At 41.6% G+C, this 21,356-nt stretch overlaps 1 protein-coding gene across 3 annotated transcripts in view; it reads left to right on the forward strand.

Moving 5' to 3' along the window:
* Positions 1–21,356, forward strand: part of LOC133094952 (N-acetyllactosaminide beta-1,6-N-acetylglucosaminyl-transferase) — a 53,232-nt gene that overhangs the window by 15,558 nt on the left and 16,318 nt on the right. Inside the window, exon 1 of one of the 3 annotated variants that reach the window (XM_061195711.1) lies at positions 6,568–7,492. The exons of the other annotated variants lie outside the window; for them this stretch is intronic. Coding sequence (XP_061051694.1) covers positions 6,568–7,492 — 925 coding nt within the window. Of the gene's footprint in view, positions 1–6,567; positions 7,493–21,356 lie in introns of those variants that run through there. 3 annotated transcript variants of the gene reach the window in all.

The following is a 21,356-nucleotide window of genomic DNA, read 5'->3' on the forward strand; positions in this document are numbered from 1 at the left end:
GATATATGATTTTCAAATATTTTCTCCCATTCTTAGGCTATCTTTTCATTTTGTTGATGGTTTCCTTTGCTGTGCAGAAGGTTTTTAGTTCAATGTAGTCCCACTTGTTTCTGCTTTTTTGCTTTTTTTTTAATTTAAAAAATTTATTTATTTATTGGCTGCGTTGGGTCTTCGTTGCCGCGCACGGGCTTTCTCTAGTTGCGGCGAGCGGGGGCTACTCTTGGTTGCGGTGCGCGGGCTTCTCATTGCGGGTGGCTTCTCTTGTTGCGGAACACAGGCTCTAGGTGTGTGGGCTTCAGTAGTTGTGGCTCGTGGTCACTAGAGCGCAGGCTTGGTAGTTGTGGCTCATGGGCTTAGTTGCTCTGTGGCATGTGGGATCTTCCTGGACCAGGGCTTGAACCCATGTCCCCTGCATTGGCAGGCGGATTCTCAACCACTGCACCACCAGGGAAACCCTATTTTTGTTTTTGTTGCTTGTGCTTTTGGTGTCAGATCCAAAAAGTCATCACCAAGACCAATGTCAAGGAGCTTACCCCCCTATGTTTCTTTCTAGGAGTTCTATGGTTTCAAGTCTCACGTTCGGGAATTCCCTGGCGGTCCAGTGGTTAGGACTCCACGCTTTCACTGCCGAGGGCCGAGGTTCAGTCCCTGGTCGGGGAACTAAGATCCCACAAACCGCATGGCACAGCCAGGAAAAAAAAAAGTCTCACATTCAAGCCTTTAATCCTTTTTGAGTTATTTTTTGTATATGGTGTAAGATAGGGGTCCAGTTTCATTCTTTTGCATGTGGCTGTCCAGTTTTCCCAGCACCATTTATTGAAGAGACTGTCCTTTCCTTCCAAATATATTTACTTTGTATCCACTTTAATGCCATGTTTTCAGAGAATGGCTGACTGGAGGTTGTACTTTCAAAGCCTTTACCCTTGAGCTCTGTACTTACTTCCATGATATTCATTCCCCCATAATCTTCCTCTTCAGCCAGATTTAAAAGATCAGAACTTAACTGTGAAAATATCAGAGGATAAAACTGCGATCTTTCCTAAGCAAGCTGAAGATACTAAGATCATCCTAAAGGAGTTAGCTTCCTGCCATGATCAGCCCCCTCTTCTAGATATTTCCTCATCAGGCACCCCCTTCCCTAGCCCCAATCCTCACATAATTACTCCTTCATCGAAAATCTGTAATTCTGCCCTCAGTTCAAGTTGCAGCTACTTCTTTGAGCTCCTTGGGGTTCTACAGAAAAAAGGCCTTCCTGCCTAGGACTCCAGATGCCCTCCCATGTCCCTTATGAAAACTGCCCACCCCAGACCCTGAAGTCCTGGCTAGGTGTCGGGTGGTCTCCTGGAGAAGCTGAACAATTCCCCGTCTGGTTTCTCCTCCCTCGGGACTTTGGTCTGTCTAAACTAACTGCTCCCCATCCCACTTCCAAGAAAGCCTTCTTGATTTCTCTCTGGTCAGTTGTGCTATCACATTTTCAACTTTCTCCTGCACTTAATCTAAGCAAAACTCCCTAAAGCAGTTTTCCTGTAAAAATAACCTCCTCTTTATTCTGTGCAGAATCTAGAAATATCACAACATTTAGAGCTGAAAGGAGCCTTAGGGAACATCTTTAGTTCCTAAAGTTGTACAAATATGGAAATTGAGAGTCAGAGAGCTCAAATGGCTAGTTGACTACACTGTTCCGTAAAATGAGTTAACATTTGCTGGCTTCATTGCCCATTTATTACAAACGTTAATAAAAGCATTTCCGTTCATAAGACCACATATTTTTCTATTAATTCCTTCTTTACAGAAAGAAGATGTGTCAAGTCATATGTGGTGTGGAGGGAGGGGATTTTAGATATAGTTAACACTGTAATAACAGTTATTTTCCTTTTAGGTTCTCCCTTCATGGTGCAGGTTGCTACTAACACATTCTTATAACCACTGGGGAACATCTGTGTAGTTAGAATGGTTTAAGTGTATTCTTTTAGGTTCACTATAAAGTTACCCCACAAATGTACATCATTTCGTCCTCATGCCTCAGTGGTTCAGGGATATGTTTGGAAGGGTCACGTAGAGTTTTTCTGCACTACAATTTGCAGACTTTTTATGACCTGCATGCACCTCTCACCCAGATCAATGGTTTCAGCATTTCCTCTCCTTCCATATTGATCAGTTATTGAACATCCTCTAGTTGGTATATCTTTCAGCAGTGAGGGCTTAGGACCGATGGTATCTAGGATAACCAATCCATCCTGGTTTGCCCAGGACTTTCTCAGTTTTAGCACTAAAAAAATCCCATGTCCTGGGAAATCCCTCAGTCCCGGGCAAACTGGACAGTTGGTCACCCTAAGTACCGCCCTTACACATTCCTGCTCATCTTTCCGACGCCCAAGGCATCTCGGGACCAAGAATTAGTGCCCTAGATATTTATGTTCCACAGAACAGCACTGATCATTTACTGGAAGAAGAAGAAAAAAAAAGATAACTGAAACTACTCCGTTATGTAGGTTACAACACATTTAAGACACACTGACGGGTAGTAATCAAAACTACACTATCAGACCTGAGAGCCCTAACCAAAGCAGACCAGGACTGAGCCTACCCTATTTATAACAGTTTTCCCATTGTTTTTGAAGGGAAAGGATCGAGTTTAAGGATGTCATTTAAAGGGATGGATTGGTAAATATAAAATTTGAATCTAAAACCACTTTAACCAGTGGGAGAATCAAATGCAAAGATTTTCTTCAATTCAGTCCAAACACAGAACATATCTTGGAGGCAAATTTTTTCCAGGTTTAATTTCTAGGAAAGCAGAAGAAACATCTGCTTTGGGGGATTTATCCAAGCACTCTGCCCTAACAAACTGTCTAAACTCAAGTAGATGACAGGTTCTATGGGAAAGAAGCTAGTATGATAGTGGATTGAATAAACTGAAAACAAATCAAGAATTTAATAGGGCTATTAAAATTATTTGTTGGAGGAAACCACTGCCTATCTCTATTTTAAGACTTTTGTTTTCTTTGAGTATCTTCAAAATACAGATCTCTGGTAGCAGCTGAATGATAAAATATTGTCTCTTAGCAGAAACATCTCCTTGCAACTTCAACTTTCAAAATTATGGGGGTGGAGGAGTTTGGCAGTACTTGGTATGAGAAGGGTACCAGAAGAATATCCCAGATTTGGAAAGATGTGGGACATGCAAGGTCTTCTCCTTAAGAATTTGCCATCTTTTTTCTCAGAGCACACATTTGGAAACAGAAAAGTTGTATAGAAAGACAAAGAGTCACCAATTCTGTCCCTTGAGATTTAACAGAATGTAGCCAAAGGTAAAATTTGTGTGTGTTTGTTTTTTGCTTTTGTTTTTGCTTTTGCTTGGACAACTGGAATTAAATCTGGGCAGTTAACCATAAGAGGGAAACAAATTTGCTACCCAAAGGAGGCTGCTAGGGACGTAGGAAAAAGCAGTGTGATCTTGGAAGAATGAGGTGAAGCTGGGGTGACGGTATGCGGAATCGTATAGTAAAATACAGAAGGCTTCTTAGCCAGATTTACTTTCATAGACCTTCTATGACGCTTTTTAAAAAATTGGGACACTAAGGCACAGTGATCCCAAGAAACTTTCTTAAGGTCACATAGTAAACAGCAGAGCCCAATTTAAACCCTGTTCCAAAGCCTTGGTCTTCGCCAGCATGCTCTATCACAACCTTTTTGCAGGGTGCACCAGCTCGCTGGGTCTCTGAAGAACAGCTTCAAGAGACTGCAAGTGGGAATGAAGGGCAGTTCCCTTACTCTGGGGTATAGGGAGAGGGCTGAAGGGGCTGGCGCTGCCTTGATGGCTCCCACCTGTACTTTGGGGTCTTTTAGGTGAAGAATGACCCATCAAGCACTACGGTTCTGCTTCACTGAAGGTACCTAGGAAGGTGGGTGGGTGCTTCAGTTTCTGTATGAACCAAGTTTGGCAACAGAGAGAGATTCTGTAAGTTTTGTTGAGTACGCCTTCTGTGCAAGGCATTGCTCTAAGCTCTTTTTATGTACAAATCTATTTAAATCTCTTTGGAACGCTATGAGATCAGTGTTCCTAATATATTTGTTTTACAGAAGAAGGGAAACCGAGGCATATAGCCCAGCGCTCTGCACTATAAACCCAACGGGGTGTGCAAAGGGGTTCATGCAGGTACAAGGATGACCAACATTACCATTTTCCCTCATTTCACATTTCTTCCTCTGGAAAGTGATTGCAAAGACTCTGATATTACAAAATTTAGACCTGGAGAAACTTGATCATTATCTAGAAAAGAAATCAGCCAGTGACATACAGCCTGGGGGCTAAATCTGGCCTATTTTTGTACTGACCACAAGCTAAGAATGATCTTACATTTTTAAATGGTTGTAAAAGAAATTAAAAAAATTATTTTATGACATGAAAATAATAAGAAATTGAGATATCGGTGTCCATGAATAAAGTTTTAGCAGGACACAACCTCATACGGTTATGGCTACTTACAGAACTTTCAGAACACGGTCATAGAGTTGCGTGGTTGCCTCAGAAACCAAAGGGCTCTCAAGCCTAAAATATTTACTGCCTGGCCCTTTACAGAAAAAGCGCTGACGTCTGATATAGAAGCATGTGGTAGACATATTTGCCTAACATTTTTTTCAGAAAAAGTTTTGTCAGAATTGTGAGTTTCCTAGATAATTTAAAGGCTGCTCTTTTGTGTACAAAATGGTTAATAAAAAAACCAACAACAACTATTTGAATAAACATATTTCAGAAATTCCTTTTTAAATAGACTATGCAAAATACATGTACAAGAATATATTAAGACATTTATATTTCGTACTCTGCTTCATGGCAGGCATCCTGTTTCCATCTTGAGTTCCCTCAGGGCTCACCAACAGGGGCGGCTGTCACGTGATGGCTTGATGGCTGCAACATCCTTTGTTTACTGATAGGGCAGGCAACATTTTTCATTCTCAGTCACATCCATGCTACTGTTGTCATTCATTAGTCCAGAGCTGTAGGACATGAAGGGGTGGTGTGGGACGGGAAGGGACACAGGGAGATTGCTGCGTTACACACCAATGTCTTCCTAACAGAAGCAGCTGCTTCAGTTGCGTCATGCCCAGACAGGTAAGATAGTTGGGTTGACTGCGGGAGTGAGATGGGAGCAGGGCCACTTTTAGCTCCTGTGGCTGCCAGAGTTGATCTGTTAGGTGGGCCAGTAACTTTCCTCCAGAAGCGTCCTTACCACGGGCATTAGTCTGCAACCCACTCCATGTTTGCTGAGCACAGGAGGCACCTGGCACAGGTGACCTAGGAGAAAGCATCTGCAATGTGACCAGACCTGCTGGGCTTCTCTTCCTGGCTCCCCTGTATTACACTGACGGATACTTCCAGGAATTTTGCGGCAGCCCTGGAAGCCTTTGTTCTTTCTTCAGAGTAAGGAAATGGGAAAGGGGGTTGGGTAGAAAGGAGAATCTTTTGAGTTCTATGAAACGACCTCTAATCTGAAGATGTCAGGCTTTTAAAGAGACCCAGTGGCTAGTCACTCCACACATGGTAGATAATACTGTGTCAACAGCTCAAGTTATCTGAAGCTCTGTGTGAAATGGGAACCAACTCTTGCTCTCTAGCAACAATGAGTATCACCTTTCTCCCAGGGAGGCAAACTAAGGTGTGTTTATTTCATTTATGCCTCCACACCCACCCTTTAATGTCAAAAGTCACTAGATTCCTTCTACCCTCATCTCATGCCCCCAAGAGTGTCATTCTTATTTCCCTCTACTCACAGCCTGCACAGACATATATGTGTTATGTAACATCATCAGAAATTGTCTGATTTAATTCAGGGAACACCTACCTCTCCATCAGACTTTTTTTTTTTTTTTTTTTCCTCGCCTCTGATAATCTTCTACTTAGGCATGTTGCAAGGGCATTTTTCCTTATCTGTGTCTATATATGCCCAGAGGTAGGGATAACACTGAAAGGAAAAGAAGTGGCAGAGAAACAGGAAGAGAAATAAACCCGAGGAGCAGCAGTCCAAAGGCTGTGGTTTCCAAGGACTGCTAGCAGGTTGCGGGGCTAACCAGAAAAATGAGAACCACTTAATTCGAAAAGGAAGGGGAAAGCCTGAGACGAGAAGGGAGATCAGATCGGAATAGATTGGATGGAGGGGGTTGGGTAAAGCCAGAGAAACAGCCTGGGTGAAAGGAGCCGTCATTCCAGACCAGAACGCAATTTGCTAAGATCCATTGGCGTCTTGTATGCAAATGAGAAGGGCTTCCCCGAGGCTGGGCTGAGCCAGACGCGTTCTGCTAGCAGCCGGGATTCAGCACCGAGGACTGAAGACCAGTGCGCGTTAAGAAGTATCTCTGGCCGTCACCAAGAGAGGATGGACGCCACCCAGAAGCAGAGAATAAATGAGGATTAAAGGACCCGGGAAAAAGAAGCCCTCTTGAGAAACTGTTGAAATTCAAGATTGGCAAAGGAGGTTCAATTCAACCTCTTCACACTTGTGGTTTCAGGAACCGATGGTTTCTCAATCCCTGGAGAGAGACTCCTTCCCCAGGGAAGTGAAAATAATGAGCTTTTGGAGGTATTGCTTTTTTGCTTTCACGGTGGTCAGTGTGGTTATTTTTGTGATACTTTACAATAGCCAATTAAGCCAGCCAAAAAGTTACAGGAAGCTGAATAGTTCCAATGAAAGGGATTTTAGGATACATGCCTGTAATTATGCCTTAGAAGATAAGTCATCCTTTTTGTGGGAAAAGACACTGACATCACCTGTGGGAAGTGTCCCTTGCAAGGACTACCTGATCCAGAATCACTACATCACGAGCCCCCTGTCGAAAGAAGAAGCTGTGTTCCCTTTGGCATATGTCATGGTCGTCCATAAGGACTTCGATACTTTCGAAAGACTCTTCAGGGCTGTCTATATGCCCCACAACGTCTACTGCGTTCATGTGGATGAGAAAGCCACAACTCAGTTTAAGAAATCTGTGTGGCAGCTACTGAGTTGCTTCCAGAATGCTTTTCTTGCTTCAAAGGTAGAGCCTGTGGTCTACGCAGGAATTTCCAGGCTCCAGGCTGACCTGAACTGCCTGGAAGACCTTTTAGCTTCTGAAGTTCCGTGGAAGTACGCCATCAACACCTGTGGGCAAGATTTCCCCCTGAAAACCAACAGGGAGATCATTCAGTATCTGAAAGGATTTAAAGGGAAAAACATTACCCCGGGGGTCCTGCCTCCCAATCATGCAATAAAGCGGACTAAATATGTCCACCGAGAGCACTTAGGCAGAGGTGGCTCTTTTGTGAAAAATACTAATATTTTGAAAACCTCCCCTCCACATCAGCTGACCATCTACTTTGGCACTGCCTATGTGGCCCTTACCAGAGAGTTTGTCAAGTTTGTCTTCCAAGACCAAAGGGCCATTGATCTGCTACACTGGTCCAAAGATACCTATTCTCCTGATGAACATTTCTGGGTGACACTTAATAGGATCCCAGGTAGGTACGAGTTTCCATTCCCATTTTTTCTTATCCATACTCAATTGAGTTTGCTAACATTCAGCTGCTCTTTGAAATTATTTGGAAAAAAAATAAATAAATGCTTAGAAAGCTATTAGTCTGCTTGCTTTTTAGTGACAGTTTGGTGACAGCTCTACTGTCTTATAACTGTTCTATATAGAGATGGAATAAATATGCCGGGTTCCCGGAGTTCCGGCAAAACTACCTTTGAAGGTGTATCACATGGTTCCCGACCTTTGGCTCAGTCTTTTTTCTTTAAATTGAGGTATAATTGACATAGAGTAGCTCAGTCTTTTTTCTTTAAATTGAGGTATAATTGACATACAGTAGCTCAGTCTTTGGAATGAATGTCTTTCGTAGTCCTTGATAAGCACAGCTGTAACGTAATGAGACTGATTTTGAATAAGCATTCTAGAATTTATGAGTTGAAATAGGTAGTGTTTCTTTCAGAGGCTATTACATAGTATTACACTGATGCTCAAAGTTCACAGGGCTCTTTTCAGAATCTCTGACTCATCTTTGGAAGTTTCCAAATTATCCCTGTGGCTTAAACGTTTCTAGTCTTAGGCCTGAACAGGTGTCCAGGTCTCAACTGACTGGGTGCAGTAACTCTAGTCTGATATTTTATTGCCTGGAAGAATGGGTAACAATGAGTTGAAACATACGAGAGAGAGTCTAGCTGGAGCTGACCCAAAGTCAGTTCTCAATTTTTTTTTTTTTTTTAAATAGGGAGCATTTTCTTTTTTCTTTTCTTTCTTTTTTTTAAAATTTTATTTATTTATTTTATTTATGGCTGCGTTGGGTCTTCGTTTCTGTGCGAGGGCTTTCTCTAGTTGTGGCAAGCGGGGGCCACTCTTCATCGCGGCCTCTCTTGTTGCGGAGCACAGGCTCCAGACGCGCAGGCCCAGCAATTGTGGCTCACGGGCCCAGCCGCTCCGTGGCATGTGGGATCTTCCCAGACCAGGGCTCGAACCCGTATCCCCTGCATTGGCAGGCAGATTCTCAACCACTGTGCCACCAGGGAAGCCCCAGTTCTCAATTTTTAAGTCCCATTTTCTTATTAGAAATTTGCATTTGCAGCCTCTTGTTTTTATATACTGTGAAGTCTTTCCCGTTGTTCATGATAATTTGGGGCCAAGGTATGAGAGGCATGCAGGCAGAAAACAGCACCAAATCCCCTTTTTGATTTAGGACTGGGTTTCTTTTCAAAATTCTGTTTTCCATATGTTGTCTAGGAAGACCTGTGTGACCCATAGGGCCTCTTCCTAGTGATGTCCAATGCACCGGTTTCTACTTTTGTACCAGCGCGGGTGTGGGCGTCAACTCTGTGGGGAGGTGACCCCATGCCTGCCATGCTTGAAATACCTCCCTGCTTTTGTCTGTAGCATCGTTACTGTTGAGTTACTGTTGACACGTATGGGTGCTACCTTCATACCTGAAAGTAGACTCAGAGCAATTATTAGGTGGCTCAATGACTCAGCATCCCTAAGTGCTAATCTAGAATGATGGTTATAGAAACCTACTTAGAGAAGGGCAGAAAAAGGAACTGCAAGGTGGCTGGGGACAGAGGCATGCAGTTAATTTCAGACGATACTAGATTAACAGTTCACAAAAACTTGCAGGAGGGGGAGTGAATCAACATTTATCACAGTGAAGTGAGCATCCTAATTATTCACAAAAAACCATTTCACACACATGTAAGCATACTATACGTGGCATCTGACACTGTTCTTGTTAATACAGTTTGTGCCAGATGTGTTACGCTCTACATCATCTCTTTGAATGATGAGAAATCCTCATTGTTATCCTCGCGTACAGATGAGGAAAATGAGGCTTAGAGACAGTGAAGTATGCGCTCGTATCACACAGCTTGTCGAAGGCAAAGCTGGGATCTGATTCTGGATTCGTGTGGCCTGAAGTCTGAAGTGTTCTCTTGCACCAGGAAAAGGAATAGTCGTTTTTTCTTTCCTGTATAGTTAAAGCAAATTCCATGCAGAACCCCAGAAAGGTAAAAAAAGGTGAGGTTGGGGAAAAAGTGCAGAGGGCAATGGAAGTAAGCCCCACCTGACCACTCTAAGCTGGAAATAAGGTTAGCAGGGATATGGGTGTGTGTGTGTGTGTGTGTGTGTGTGTGTGTGTGTGTGTGTGTGTTTTGGAATCATAGGAAGTGGTCCTGCTGGAACCAATTGCCACACCCCACCCAGGCTTCTGTGCCTGCTTCCCCCAGGCCCCATCCAAAACAGGCTTTGGTCTGGCTCTCCCTTCTCTGAGCCAGTGGAAGTGGAAAGCATTCCTCAGGTAATGTGCTCACAGAGGCTGGCGGGTGAGGAGCAGGCAGGCTGAATTTGAACCTAATCACTGTTATGATAACAAAAGAAAATGAAGTATCTTGAGGACGTTATCTTCCTACAGAATAGAAAAGAAGTCTTCAGAAAAATAATAGAACATTCTGACATGTCTATTTTCAGCCCTCAACACGTATTTATTTAGCCCTGCTAAATAAATTTAGCGTGGTACCCGGCACTATTCTGTACACTGTGGGTGGCTCTGGAAGCAGATGGCTATGACCTTATGGAATTTAAGTTTGGAGATTTGAGTGGTTGAGTATTAAGTGTAGTGACTCTTTCGTATATGGGGCTAATTTTAGTATGTTGAGCTAATTTTCCCCCGCTCGAACCCCTCAAAATGTTGTGGGTTTTTTTTTTTGTTTCTGAATATCTGTCCCTATTTTAAAAACGTTTTTTAAAAAAAACCAGGAAATCTATTCATGAGTTTTAACATTTTAAAATTTTATACTCCATCAGCTGCTGGTTTTAATGCTTCCTTATATTCTTCCAGAGATATTTTATTAAGTTTATAGACAATAAAACTAATTAAGCATCATGTGTGGAAAACAGCATATGTACTTTTTTTTTTTAAGTTCACCACAAAAATACACAAAAAGAAAAATGGTCCTTATTTTAGGCACCCTATTGTCTGTAAGTGAGAAACAAAAGACTGCAAGATGTATTCTTTGTTTAAATAGATCATAGGCAGACATTCAGGAAGCTAATTTTCATTTAAAAGCGCAACTATTTTTTTTTTTAAATTTTGAAGCATTTTTAAATCCAGGTGCAAGGAATTTTATGGGACAAAGGCGCCGGGGAGCTTTGCTTCCGGAGTCAAGGGATGGTGGCTGTACAGAACTCTCAGATAGGCTGGTAGAATACCTGTCGTTCCCTTGCTTAAAGCTTTTCAGTGACTTTTCCTTATCTTGAGGCTCAAGTTGAAGGTCTTTTTTTGTGTGTGGCCGCACCCCGCGGCCTGCGGGATCTTAGCTCCCCGACCAGGGATCGAATCCCCGCCGCCACCTCCTACCCCGCTTTCGGCAGTGAAAGCGCAGAATCGTCACCAACCACTAGACAGCCAGGGAACTCCCAAATGCAGCATAACCTCTGTGACCCGACTTCCCCTCCTCCCCCGCCCCATCTCTCTACCCTCATTTCTTCTTCCCTGACACCTCATACTTCATGTTCCGGCAACTACTTGGTCCTGCACACTTCTGTGATTTTCACTTAAATTTTTTCTGGTGGTTTTTATGATGTCTTCTCTGGGCCACCCTTCCTATCATCTCTATCTGACTAATCCCATTCATCCTTTGTAACCCTCCTTGGATGTCACCTCCTTCAGAAGCCATCCCTGATAACCCACCTCCCAGATGGTTGGTACTCCAGCTCTGGGTTCCCCTATACTCCCTGCTACCAGCATTGAATTATAATTACCTGCTAAGTGAACATTTCCCCTGCCCTTCCTCCTCAGTGTTTGGGTTCCTCAAGGGTGGGAAATGTGACATCCATTTTTATCTTCCCCCGTCACTCCCCCGACACTGTGACCTATCACTGTGCCTGACTTGAAGATACGGGTACAATGCTGGATGCTTGTGGGTTGGGTCTGGGGAGGGGCTGGTTGGTTATGAGAAGATCAGAGGGTGGTGTCCCCTACCTGGGGTGGGTAGGGTGGAGGTCATTTTTGACAGAATTAGAGAAACAGTGGGTAAGTTACTGATTGAAGGTCCAATTCCATAACAGCTAGGCCAACAAATGATACCAGTAAAGATAAAGATATCCAATGCCTTGTAGAATTAGCAAAGAGTTCCAGTTGGAATGTTAAGAGGGCAGAATCCTTCCTTAGAAAATCTGGTTCCCAGGTAGCCAACCTGGAAACAGGTTGGCCCATCATGCCGTCAGTTCTGATGGCCAGAGAAAGCAGTGGTACCCTATGTGGATGCCTCCAGTTAGTTTCTGTCTTACCTGCACCTGGTTTGAGATTCTCCCGGAACTTGGCACTTACCCAACCCCGCTGTTTGTCCCATTCCTGGCCGACTCTCGGTTCCTGTGGTGGGCTGCTTCTGCTTGAATTTGACCTAGAGTGCCCCTTAGCTACTGGCTTGGGGAAAAAAACGTGAGCTAAGGAAATGAAAGGTTAAGGAAAGACAACAATAGAAAGAAACTTGAGAAACATTTCTCCAGGTGTAGCTCTCAGCAAATGTAAACACTGAGTTATTTGGAAGGTATGTGTTTACAGAAAGGTTACCAGGGGCTTAAATCTGGGTGGGGCTGGACCAGCCCCAGGCTTTTTCAAAGTATGCATTGTGTTCTCTGTACATCAGCCTAAATTTAGAGTTCAGGTTCTAGCACCACAAAGGATGCATTCGGTTACGCTGATTTTACCAGTGACCAAGAATTATAACCATTGATGGGCTGGTAGAATCATGTTTTAATGAACATCATTAGAACATTCAGGTTTATAATAAAGTTATTTTTGGGGGGGCCGGATGATAATCCACACTGGCACTTATTGTGTCGATATGGAGATAAATTCAGATTGAAGGAGAAATTACACAAAACAGACACTTCCTTGGGTTCCTATCCATTGAACAGTTTTCGAATGACATCATTTTTGTATGGCCAGATAATATTAAATACACATAATAAATTTGGACATGATTTTCAAAATATTGTATTAGCGACGTGGGCTCGTTTGGCTTCTTTTGCCTCCTTGGTAAGTGCTCTAGGCAGTTCTTGGGGCAGTAATTTGGGTGAGGTCATAGGGCAAGGCTTATAATCTACAAGGTATCCTGGCCCTTGAGAACCTAGATGCCATGCTCCTTGTAGAGAAACCATAGGCAGGTTACAGAGTATTTACTTAATTAAACTCTACTGAAGCTAGAGCTATTTGAAAGCTCATTCATAATGCCTCTGGACCTTGGCTGTGCTGTATAATACTTGGATCATCTTCTTCATTGGGGAATCTGTGCCCAAATATTTTTTGCCCCTGCTACCCTGTGAAGGAAATAATCTGGAAATACTGCTCTTAGTTAGCTTTTAACCCCTAATCCCTAGAACAACATTATGCAAGACAAGAAAATTTGGATTATAGTATATGTGCACATTTAATTAAGTACAAATACCATTACGATTGGTAAATATCCAGTAAGCTGAACTTAGCATGAATTTAATTCTTGCAGAAAGGATTAATGTATTGATAGGTACTGCTTTAGAACTGGCAAGGCCATTTTTCCAGCTTTCTTTCCACCTCCAGTTATTTTCTACCAACTGTCTGAAACTAATCTTTTCTAGAAGCATCAAGGTTTTAGTTTTTTTTTAACCAAGCATAGTATTGCATTTCAATGACTTTTTTTTTTTGGCCACACCATGCAGCATGTGGGATCTTAGTTCCCCAACCAGGGCTTGAACCTGTGCCCCCTGCAGTGGAAGCATGGAGTCCTAACCACTGGACCGCCAGGGAATTCCCTCAATGATTCTTTGAAACAGTAAAATATTAGTTGCATATCAAAGTCATAATAGATATATAATCAGTGTCTCCATGATTTCTTTATCATCTATATCTCTGCTTTCTCTGAACCACGGCAACAGAATCTCCTGATATCCCCCCTGGAGTCCACATGATACTATGAAAAGGCTTTGGAACCAGATAAGTGTAGTTTAAGTCTTGGCTCCCATTACCTGCTAACTATGTGATTCTGGTCTTAGTCTACGCTGAGTCTCAGTTTACCCATCTGTGATGATGGAAATAATAAATAGTATTTAGTTTCAGGAGAAGTTATGAATATTAAATAAGATAATGTATGTAGTGCAGTGGTTACCAGACAAAGCATGCTTTAGAATCCACTGTAGGGCCTGTTAAAACACAGATTGCTGGGCCCCAGCCCCAGGATTTCTGATTCAGCAGGACAGGAGCAGGCCCCAGAATTTGTAGTTCTAACAAGTTACCAGGGGATAACCTTGCTAGAAGCCCACCTTGAGAACCGCTGGCACAGACCATCTTTTACAGATTGGCGCGTTCACAGATTTGCAGCAAATGATGGTTCTGTTTATTTCCATCTCCTTAACTGAGAAAAAAGGCAGCCACTCGTACAAACGAAAGTGAATTTGTATAAGGCAAAGCTTTACAGTGTTGGTTGCTTGTGGAGGGTACTGTTAAAGTGCTGTGCAAATGACTGATGCTTGGGAAGGACTCGTGTTGAAGAAATATCCCGGGCTTTGGAGTGAGACAAACCTGATGATGAATTTTGGCTCTGCCCTTATTAGCTTTCTGACCTTGTGCACCCGAACCTTAAGCTCCTCATCTGAGCAGTCACAATAAGATGGCTACTTAGTAAAATTGTTTTGAGAATTGAATGAAAATATTGGGAGTAAAGTGAGAGGTGAAGTGTTTTTCTATTTATTAATATGGTCTAGAATTCCTAAACTAATGAGATTCTCAAGGAAGGTGTTAAACAAAATCCATTTAAATGTCTTTTCATACAAAAGGACGTCTGCACCATGGCTCCACAACCATGTAAAACTAGATGTAAATACACCCAGAGAGGAATAGGAGGAAGTATAAGAAAATTTAAGCAGTTTAACATGTTGGGATGAGTACTCATTTTTTATAATTTTGATTTCCCTTAATGTTATTGGTGTAAATTCTGAATACTGAAAAACCTCACTTGGGTTTTACAATAATACTGTGAAGTATGTTCTCATATCCATGAAAAGAGTGTTTCCTTAAAAATGCTAAGGACGAGTGTCTTCAGGACTCTATTTTTGAGATCACATCACATGAAAGGAGCAGGAGTTGGGATTAATAGGAATGTTTTATTTTCTTAAACCTTACCATGTACAGATGTCTGTTTAGAATAAATGTAATTTCTTGGAAAAGGAAATCAACATAGCCAAGACTTGAAAGAAATTAGAGAGTTTTTTCACAATCATTCTGTACAGGTTTCTGCTGACTCAACCACATCCTTCCCATTTCAATGTTCAGCTTCCTCGATGTTAAAACAAATATTGCCCCTCCTAGCTACCTACACAGAGATAATTTTAAAACTCTATTATGAAATTTACAAACAAACAACAGAATGGAGAATGATACAGTAATCCTCATGTGCCCATCAGCCAGTTTCAACAACCATCAACATACTACACACACTAAAAGCAAGAAGACTTAAAATATATGACATCACTGAGTTGACTCTAATTTTCAGAAATGAGTAACTTCCTCTTTTTCAAAAGAAATGTAAAATTCCAATATTCCAGGCTAAGGCTTTCTATATATCCCATAACAACGATTTGCTGAAAAGTGAAAACCTTTTTAACCCAACTTTTCCGACATATTATATCAACCATACTGAGTTTTCTTCTTCCTTTTTTATTTTTATTTATTTATTTTGGCCACACTGCACAGCTTGCAGGATCTTAGTTCCCTGACCAGGGATTGAACCCTGGCCCCGGCCGTGAAAGCTCCGAGTCCTAACCACTGGACTGCCAGGGAATTCCCTCTTCTTCCTTTTTTAAATGGACAAAACTGAATCTATAAGCACAAGTTCTTCAAGCATTAGAGGCAATAATGCTTGTTAAGATGTTCATTTTCTCGGCCTTCCTCTTCCTGCAGGGAACGTGGGAGGAGTGTTGTTATTAAGAGTAAGACTTGATTAGTGTGCAGTGTTTAGAGGTACTTTTTTCCATCTCTTCTAGCGTCTGAATATTCTGCTTCCTCTATATAGGGAAAAAAAAAAGACAAATTGACAGTCTTATTATTTTATGAGTCCCCTGTATGTTTGACTTTGGAATTGACTTGAAGATATTTTGCCAAATTTCAGCCAAATCTTAATGTATTTACTGTTAACCAGATGTTCTCATGGGCCTCTGTTGGGTTCAATCGCCTTGTTAATTTTTTATGTATATAATGTAATCTGAGATTGAAGGTTTCTCTGGTCTTACAGGGCAGCGTGGAGGGAAGAAAATGGACTCTGGCCTCCTGGCCTTGTCAGCTAACAGCTTGTCTGACACTGGACAAACTGTTAACCAACCTTGGCCTCAATTAATTTGGGTTTTAGGACTTAAAGTTTAGAAGGAATTTCTAGCTCCAGCCACTGGACCCTGTAAGAGGGGCCAGTGACCTAGATATTAGATATGCACACGACAAAATTATTTTCTAGGTTCTAGGCTCTGTCCTTAATTAGCTGTTTGACCTTGGGCATGTCACTTAACCTCTCTGGGCCTCCGCTTCCCCCTCTGTAAAATGAGGAATTTGAGCTAGGTAGTGAGAAGGTGCCCACTGAATGTCGTTTTGGTGATAGGTTTTTTTTTTCTTCTTTTTTTTTTTAAGTGGATGATTCTGGAAAGAGTAGAAACTCGGAAAGCCTACTTCAAAAATAACAAAATGATTTTGTGAAGTGGATGCGTAATTTCATACTAGAGTTGGAAAGGATAATCTCATCATTTAAGATTAGAGAAACCAAGCCCAGGAAGGTGAAGTGATTTCTTTGGGTCACATGATTTAGCAGCTGATCTGGGTCACGAAGGTGGGACTTGTAAGTCATAATACAATAGACTTTATACATTTAGTGCTTCTCACAATTTCTCTCTGAAATACCCTAGGTACTGGAGGAAAAGGGCAGTAAGTACATTTTGGTATATATGTTGTCTAATACTGAACATTGGGTTTTAATGACAGGATTCCATAAAAAGTGTTCAGAATTCATTTTTTAAAAGATAGTGAATATTACTATTTCTCAAATGAAAAATTCTCTGGGTATACTACAAAATAGAATTTTTAAATTTATCCATTTACCATGAAGGAGATCCATTCTATTATACATTGTTGCTAAATCTGAAACAGCCCCCCTTTTTGTTTTTAAATTTATAGGCAGTAAAATTCATTCTTTTTGGTGTCCAGTCCCTTGCCGTTTTGGCGTTTGCATAGAGTCGTGCATTCACTACCGCGATCGAGAACAATTCCATCACCTGCAAAAATTCCCTCACATTGCTCCTTGTAATCAACCCCTGCCCCCAATCCAAACCCTTGGCAAATCCTAACCTGTTCTCCATCCCTATGGTTTTGCCTTTTCCAGAATGTGGTAAAAATGGAATCATAGAATATGATGCCTTTGGGGTCTGGAAAAGCAGCTTCTTGTTCTTCCTTTCTTTTACTGTAATGACTTCATTTTGCATGTTCCAAGGTGAATATAATGGTTTCTTATAGATCCTCTGGCAGGTATCTGTTGAGTGTTGCTTCCATTGGGCAAACTTTTCTTTTCCCATGTTATATATTTATTTTTTTCTGTAAATAATAGAAATAAATAAATAATAGTTTGACCTCTTATTATTTAAAAAAAAAAGTAGGGTCATTTTTAGTAATATTATTCATTTGGGATGATAAAGTAAATACAGAGAATTCCCTGGTGATCCAGTGGTTAGGACCCTGCGATCTCACTGCTGAGGGCCTGGGTTCAATCCCTGGCTGGGGAACTAAGATCCCACAAGCTGTACAGCGCAGCCAAAAAAAAAAAAGTAAATACAGCATGTAGTTATATCACTATTAAGCTTGAATTTCGTATGCTTTTGTTACCTTTGATTTGACAGTATCTGTGATTCAGAATAAATAATAGGAAGATCGTGAAGTTAATTGGAGAAGGGGGCAAGGAACTGAAGGGGCCAACATTTCTTTGAAGTCTCATGTTTTGTTTTACAAATTTATGTAAATATCACATTCCCACCTACTCTATAACTTTCTTAAACGTTTCATTGAAATATAATATTATACATACAGAAAACCGCACATATCAGAATCGAAATCACTGAATTTTCAAACTGATCCTCACCTGAGTAACCAGAACAAAAACCCACGTTACTACAAGTACTCCAGGAACCCCCCTCTGCTCCCTTCCAGAAGTGACAATCATCTCGACCCCCTCAATCAGGTCTGCTGCTTTTGTGTCGTCCTAGGGCTTCTAATTGTAGCCTAGTGCTTTTCATCCAAATGTTCAGGTTAAATAGATGTTTCAAGAAGAAATGCTTGGGCTGTAGTGTGACTTCCTGTGTTTCTAAAAACTGCTGGAAACTCCATGGGGTCGGGGGTGAGGGGTAGGGGTGGGGTGGGAGACCCACATACACCAGGCACATCCTAGGACACTTGCTCCCATGTTTCTTCTCTTTTTAAAGTTTTTTTTCCCTTTTTTTTAAAGATGTTTCTCACATTTGCAGAAGAGTATAAACAGAAGGGCTTCTGCTGCTCTGTATAAAAGATTAGGCTTGTTATAGATGGGCACTTAGTTCCCAGAATTAGCAACCTGTATATATATACCCCAGTGCATGCAGCAACAAGTGGAATTTACCACTGACCTTCAAATCCTTTGGACCTGTCTTGGGTTGTCAACGGGGGTTAAAATTAGACAAAAGTCCTAAGCAATGGTGATTTTTATTTGGCTGCTTTTACATGGAATTGGAGGGAATGTTTTATAACTTGGGAGTGAATTCTTTTTTTTTTTTTTAATTTTTGGCTGCGTTGGGTCTTCGTTGCTGTGTGCGGGCTTTCTCTAGTTGCGACGAGCGGGGGCTTCTCTTCGTTGCGGTGCGCGGGCTTCTCATTACGGTGGCTTCTTTTGTTGCAGAGCACAGGCTCTAGGCACGTGGGCTCAGTAGTTGTGGCACACGGGCTTAGTTGCTCTGCGGCATGTGGGATCTTCCTGGATCACGGCTCGAACCTGTGTCCCCTGCATTGGCAGGCGGATTCTTAACCACTGCGCCACCAGGGAAGCCCGGGAGTGAATTCTTGATTTACATCCAACTGGGTGTAACCCGGCACCTTGTTTTGAAGGTGAGGAAGGCACTGCGTGCAGGGCAAGATGAAAATTTGTCTAATGGATTCATTAAGGACCTTTTGCCCAGGCGGGAAACACAGCGGTACAGGGCATGCTGTGTTCTGTTGATTCCTATAAGGAACGACCCGGCCATGAAATTGCTTTGCGTAAGGTAGTGAGAAGGGCAATCAATACTGTAGATACTTTTATTTGAAACAGTCACATAAAATCTAGGAAATGCCGCTTGAAATGCGTATACCTAATTCAAGCTATGAACAAACACATCTAAACAAATAGATCACAGATAAAACGTATTACTTGATGTTCACATGATGCAAATAACAAAAGCTTAGGTCCTAAGGAAACAGGTTTTGGACTGATAAACCTATAAAAGTGGTAAACATGTATATAAGGTATGCCCAAACTCATTTAAGGAAACTCAACCCTTACATCTTAATGGTAAAGGCCACTTGTAAAAGGTTATTTGCGATCTATATTTGGTATAGTCAACTAGTTAACAGCTATGTCATAGTCTTAAGGTGTCATGGAAGTATTTATCTGTACAAAAAATGCTTTATGAAATGATGTTTTCTTTTTTTCTTTTTTTTTTTTTAAGTTTTATTGATTGATTGCTTGATTGCTATGTTGGGTCTTCGTTTCTGTGCTAGGACTTTCTCTAGTTGTGGCAAGCGGGGGCCACTCTTCATCGCGGTGCGCGGGCCTCTCACTATCGTGGCCTCTCTCGTTGCGGAGCACAGGCTCCAGACGCGCAGGCTCAGTAGTTGTGGCGCACGGGCCTAGTTGCTCCGCGGCATGCGGGATCTTCCCAGACCAGGGCGCGAACCTGTGACCCCTGCATTAGCAGGCAGATTCTCAACCACTGCGCCACCAGGGAAGCCCGAAATGATGTTTTCTTAATGATGGTTACTTGTAAATGTAAGATTTTGTAGTGTTTTGGTTTTTTTTTTTACTTTCATTTTTGTTCTTTGTACTTTTATGAATCATTTGAATCCATTTGAATAAAGTGTTCGATTTTTCACAAGTTATAGAAAAATATTTTTAAGAAAAAAAAAGTAAAGATTCATAAGGTAAATGCGCCAGGATGCTTAACACTAGCTAATTTGGGGGAGTGGGAAAAAAAAAATTGGTCTCTTCTCTGAACTTTTCTGTATTTTTGAAATCTTCAAAACTTACAAATAAAGTTGCTTTATTTGGTGAAAAATAAAATCTCTCCTTACCAAGGCATAATATTTGGTGTTTTAGAAGCTGAAAAGTATTATCCCTATAAAGGGATGCTCAATGAAATAGTCTTTGAAAAGCAGGGATTCTAAACCGTGGTATATTACACACTTCACGACAACTCCATGAGGTGTAGGGACTGTTTTGATCCTTGTTTACAGTTAGGGAAACCCAGGAACAGAGAGGTTAGGTAACCTGTCAGTGGTCCCACAGGTACTAATTGGCCAAGCAGGCACTTGAACCCAGGCAATATAGTTTCAGAGTCTCTCCTTTTAATTACTATATTACATTGCCTCTCAAATAAGAATTTACAAAGAACTTCCTTAAGACAAATTTCAGTACATTAAATTGTCAAAGGGTATGCACGTTTTTTAAGGATTTTGGTACAAATTGTCACACTGCTTTTCCAAAAATTGGTCCAGTTTGCACTCCCCCTGGCAGTTCTGAAACCCCTATTTCCCTACACCCTCTCCACCACTGGGTATTAACATTTTCTAAATCTTTGCCAGTGTGCTACATATAAAATGAGGAGAGGGGCAGGGAAAATATAGGAAATCTATGTACCTTCCACTCAGTTTTGCTGTGAACCTAAAGCTGCTCTAAAAAAAAAAAAAAGTCTACTAAAAAATTATTTTTTTAGGAGAAGAGGCTATTTTAGGATTTAAACTTTACTAACTTTAGTTTCTAACAAGTATGAGCTTGTTTTCTTTTTTCTTTTTTTAAAAACTGAGACATAATTGACATACAACGTTAGTTTCAGGTGTACAACATAATGATATTTGTACATACTGTGAAATGATGATCACAATAAGTCTAGTTAATATCTATCACCACCACCATAGTTACACATTTTTCTTTCCTTATGATGAGAACTTTTAAGATTCTCTCCTAGCAACTTCCAAATATGCAGTACAGTATTAATAACTACAGTCACCATGTGGTACATTACAGCCCCATGACTTACTTTGAGCTTGTTTTCTTAGATATTTGCATAAGCCAGGGTATAAAGAACTACGTGAAAATGGAAGACCAATTTGGGAATTCCCAAAAGGATGGCAGGACAGCTGGGTGCGTGGATAGTGATGAAAGATGACGTGGGCAGTGTTGAGAGGTGAGGTGTGGAAACCCAGTGTTTCAGACTACACGTCGACAGGGCCAGGCAGACAATGTGAGCCAGTGAAGCAAGGTGGGCAGCAGGGCAGCAGGAGAGCTCCAGGCTGGATAAAGTTCTAGTGAATTGTGGGCAAGGGACTCTGACAGTCCAGACTTTCAGGGGAAATCTTATTTTTTTTTTTCCACTGTTCTACCCCCCTTCTATGGGGGTCAAACCAAACAGGCCTACCAATCAGATATGGTTTCTGGGCTGCCCATCTGCTATGTGTAGTCTGGGGACATAACTGCAAAAATCCTTTTGCGCCATGGTCAGCATTTTGGTATCTCCCTGGCGTGAATGTGACCTAGAGCAGTGAACTGCTGGAC

The sequence above is a fragment of the Eubalaena glacialis genome, chromosome 7, assembly GCF_028564815.1.
Source record: "Eubalaena glacialis isolate mEubGla1 chromosome 7, mEubGla1.1.hap2.+ XY, whole genome shotgun sequence".
NCBI classification, from domain to species: domain Eukaryota; kingdom Metazoa; phylum Chordata; class Mammalia; order Artiodactyla; family Balaenidae; genus Eubalaena; species Eubalaena glacialis.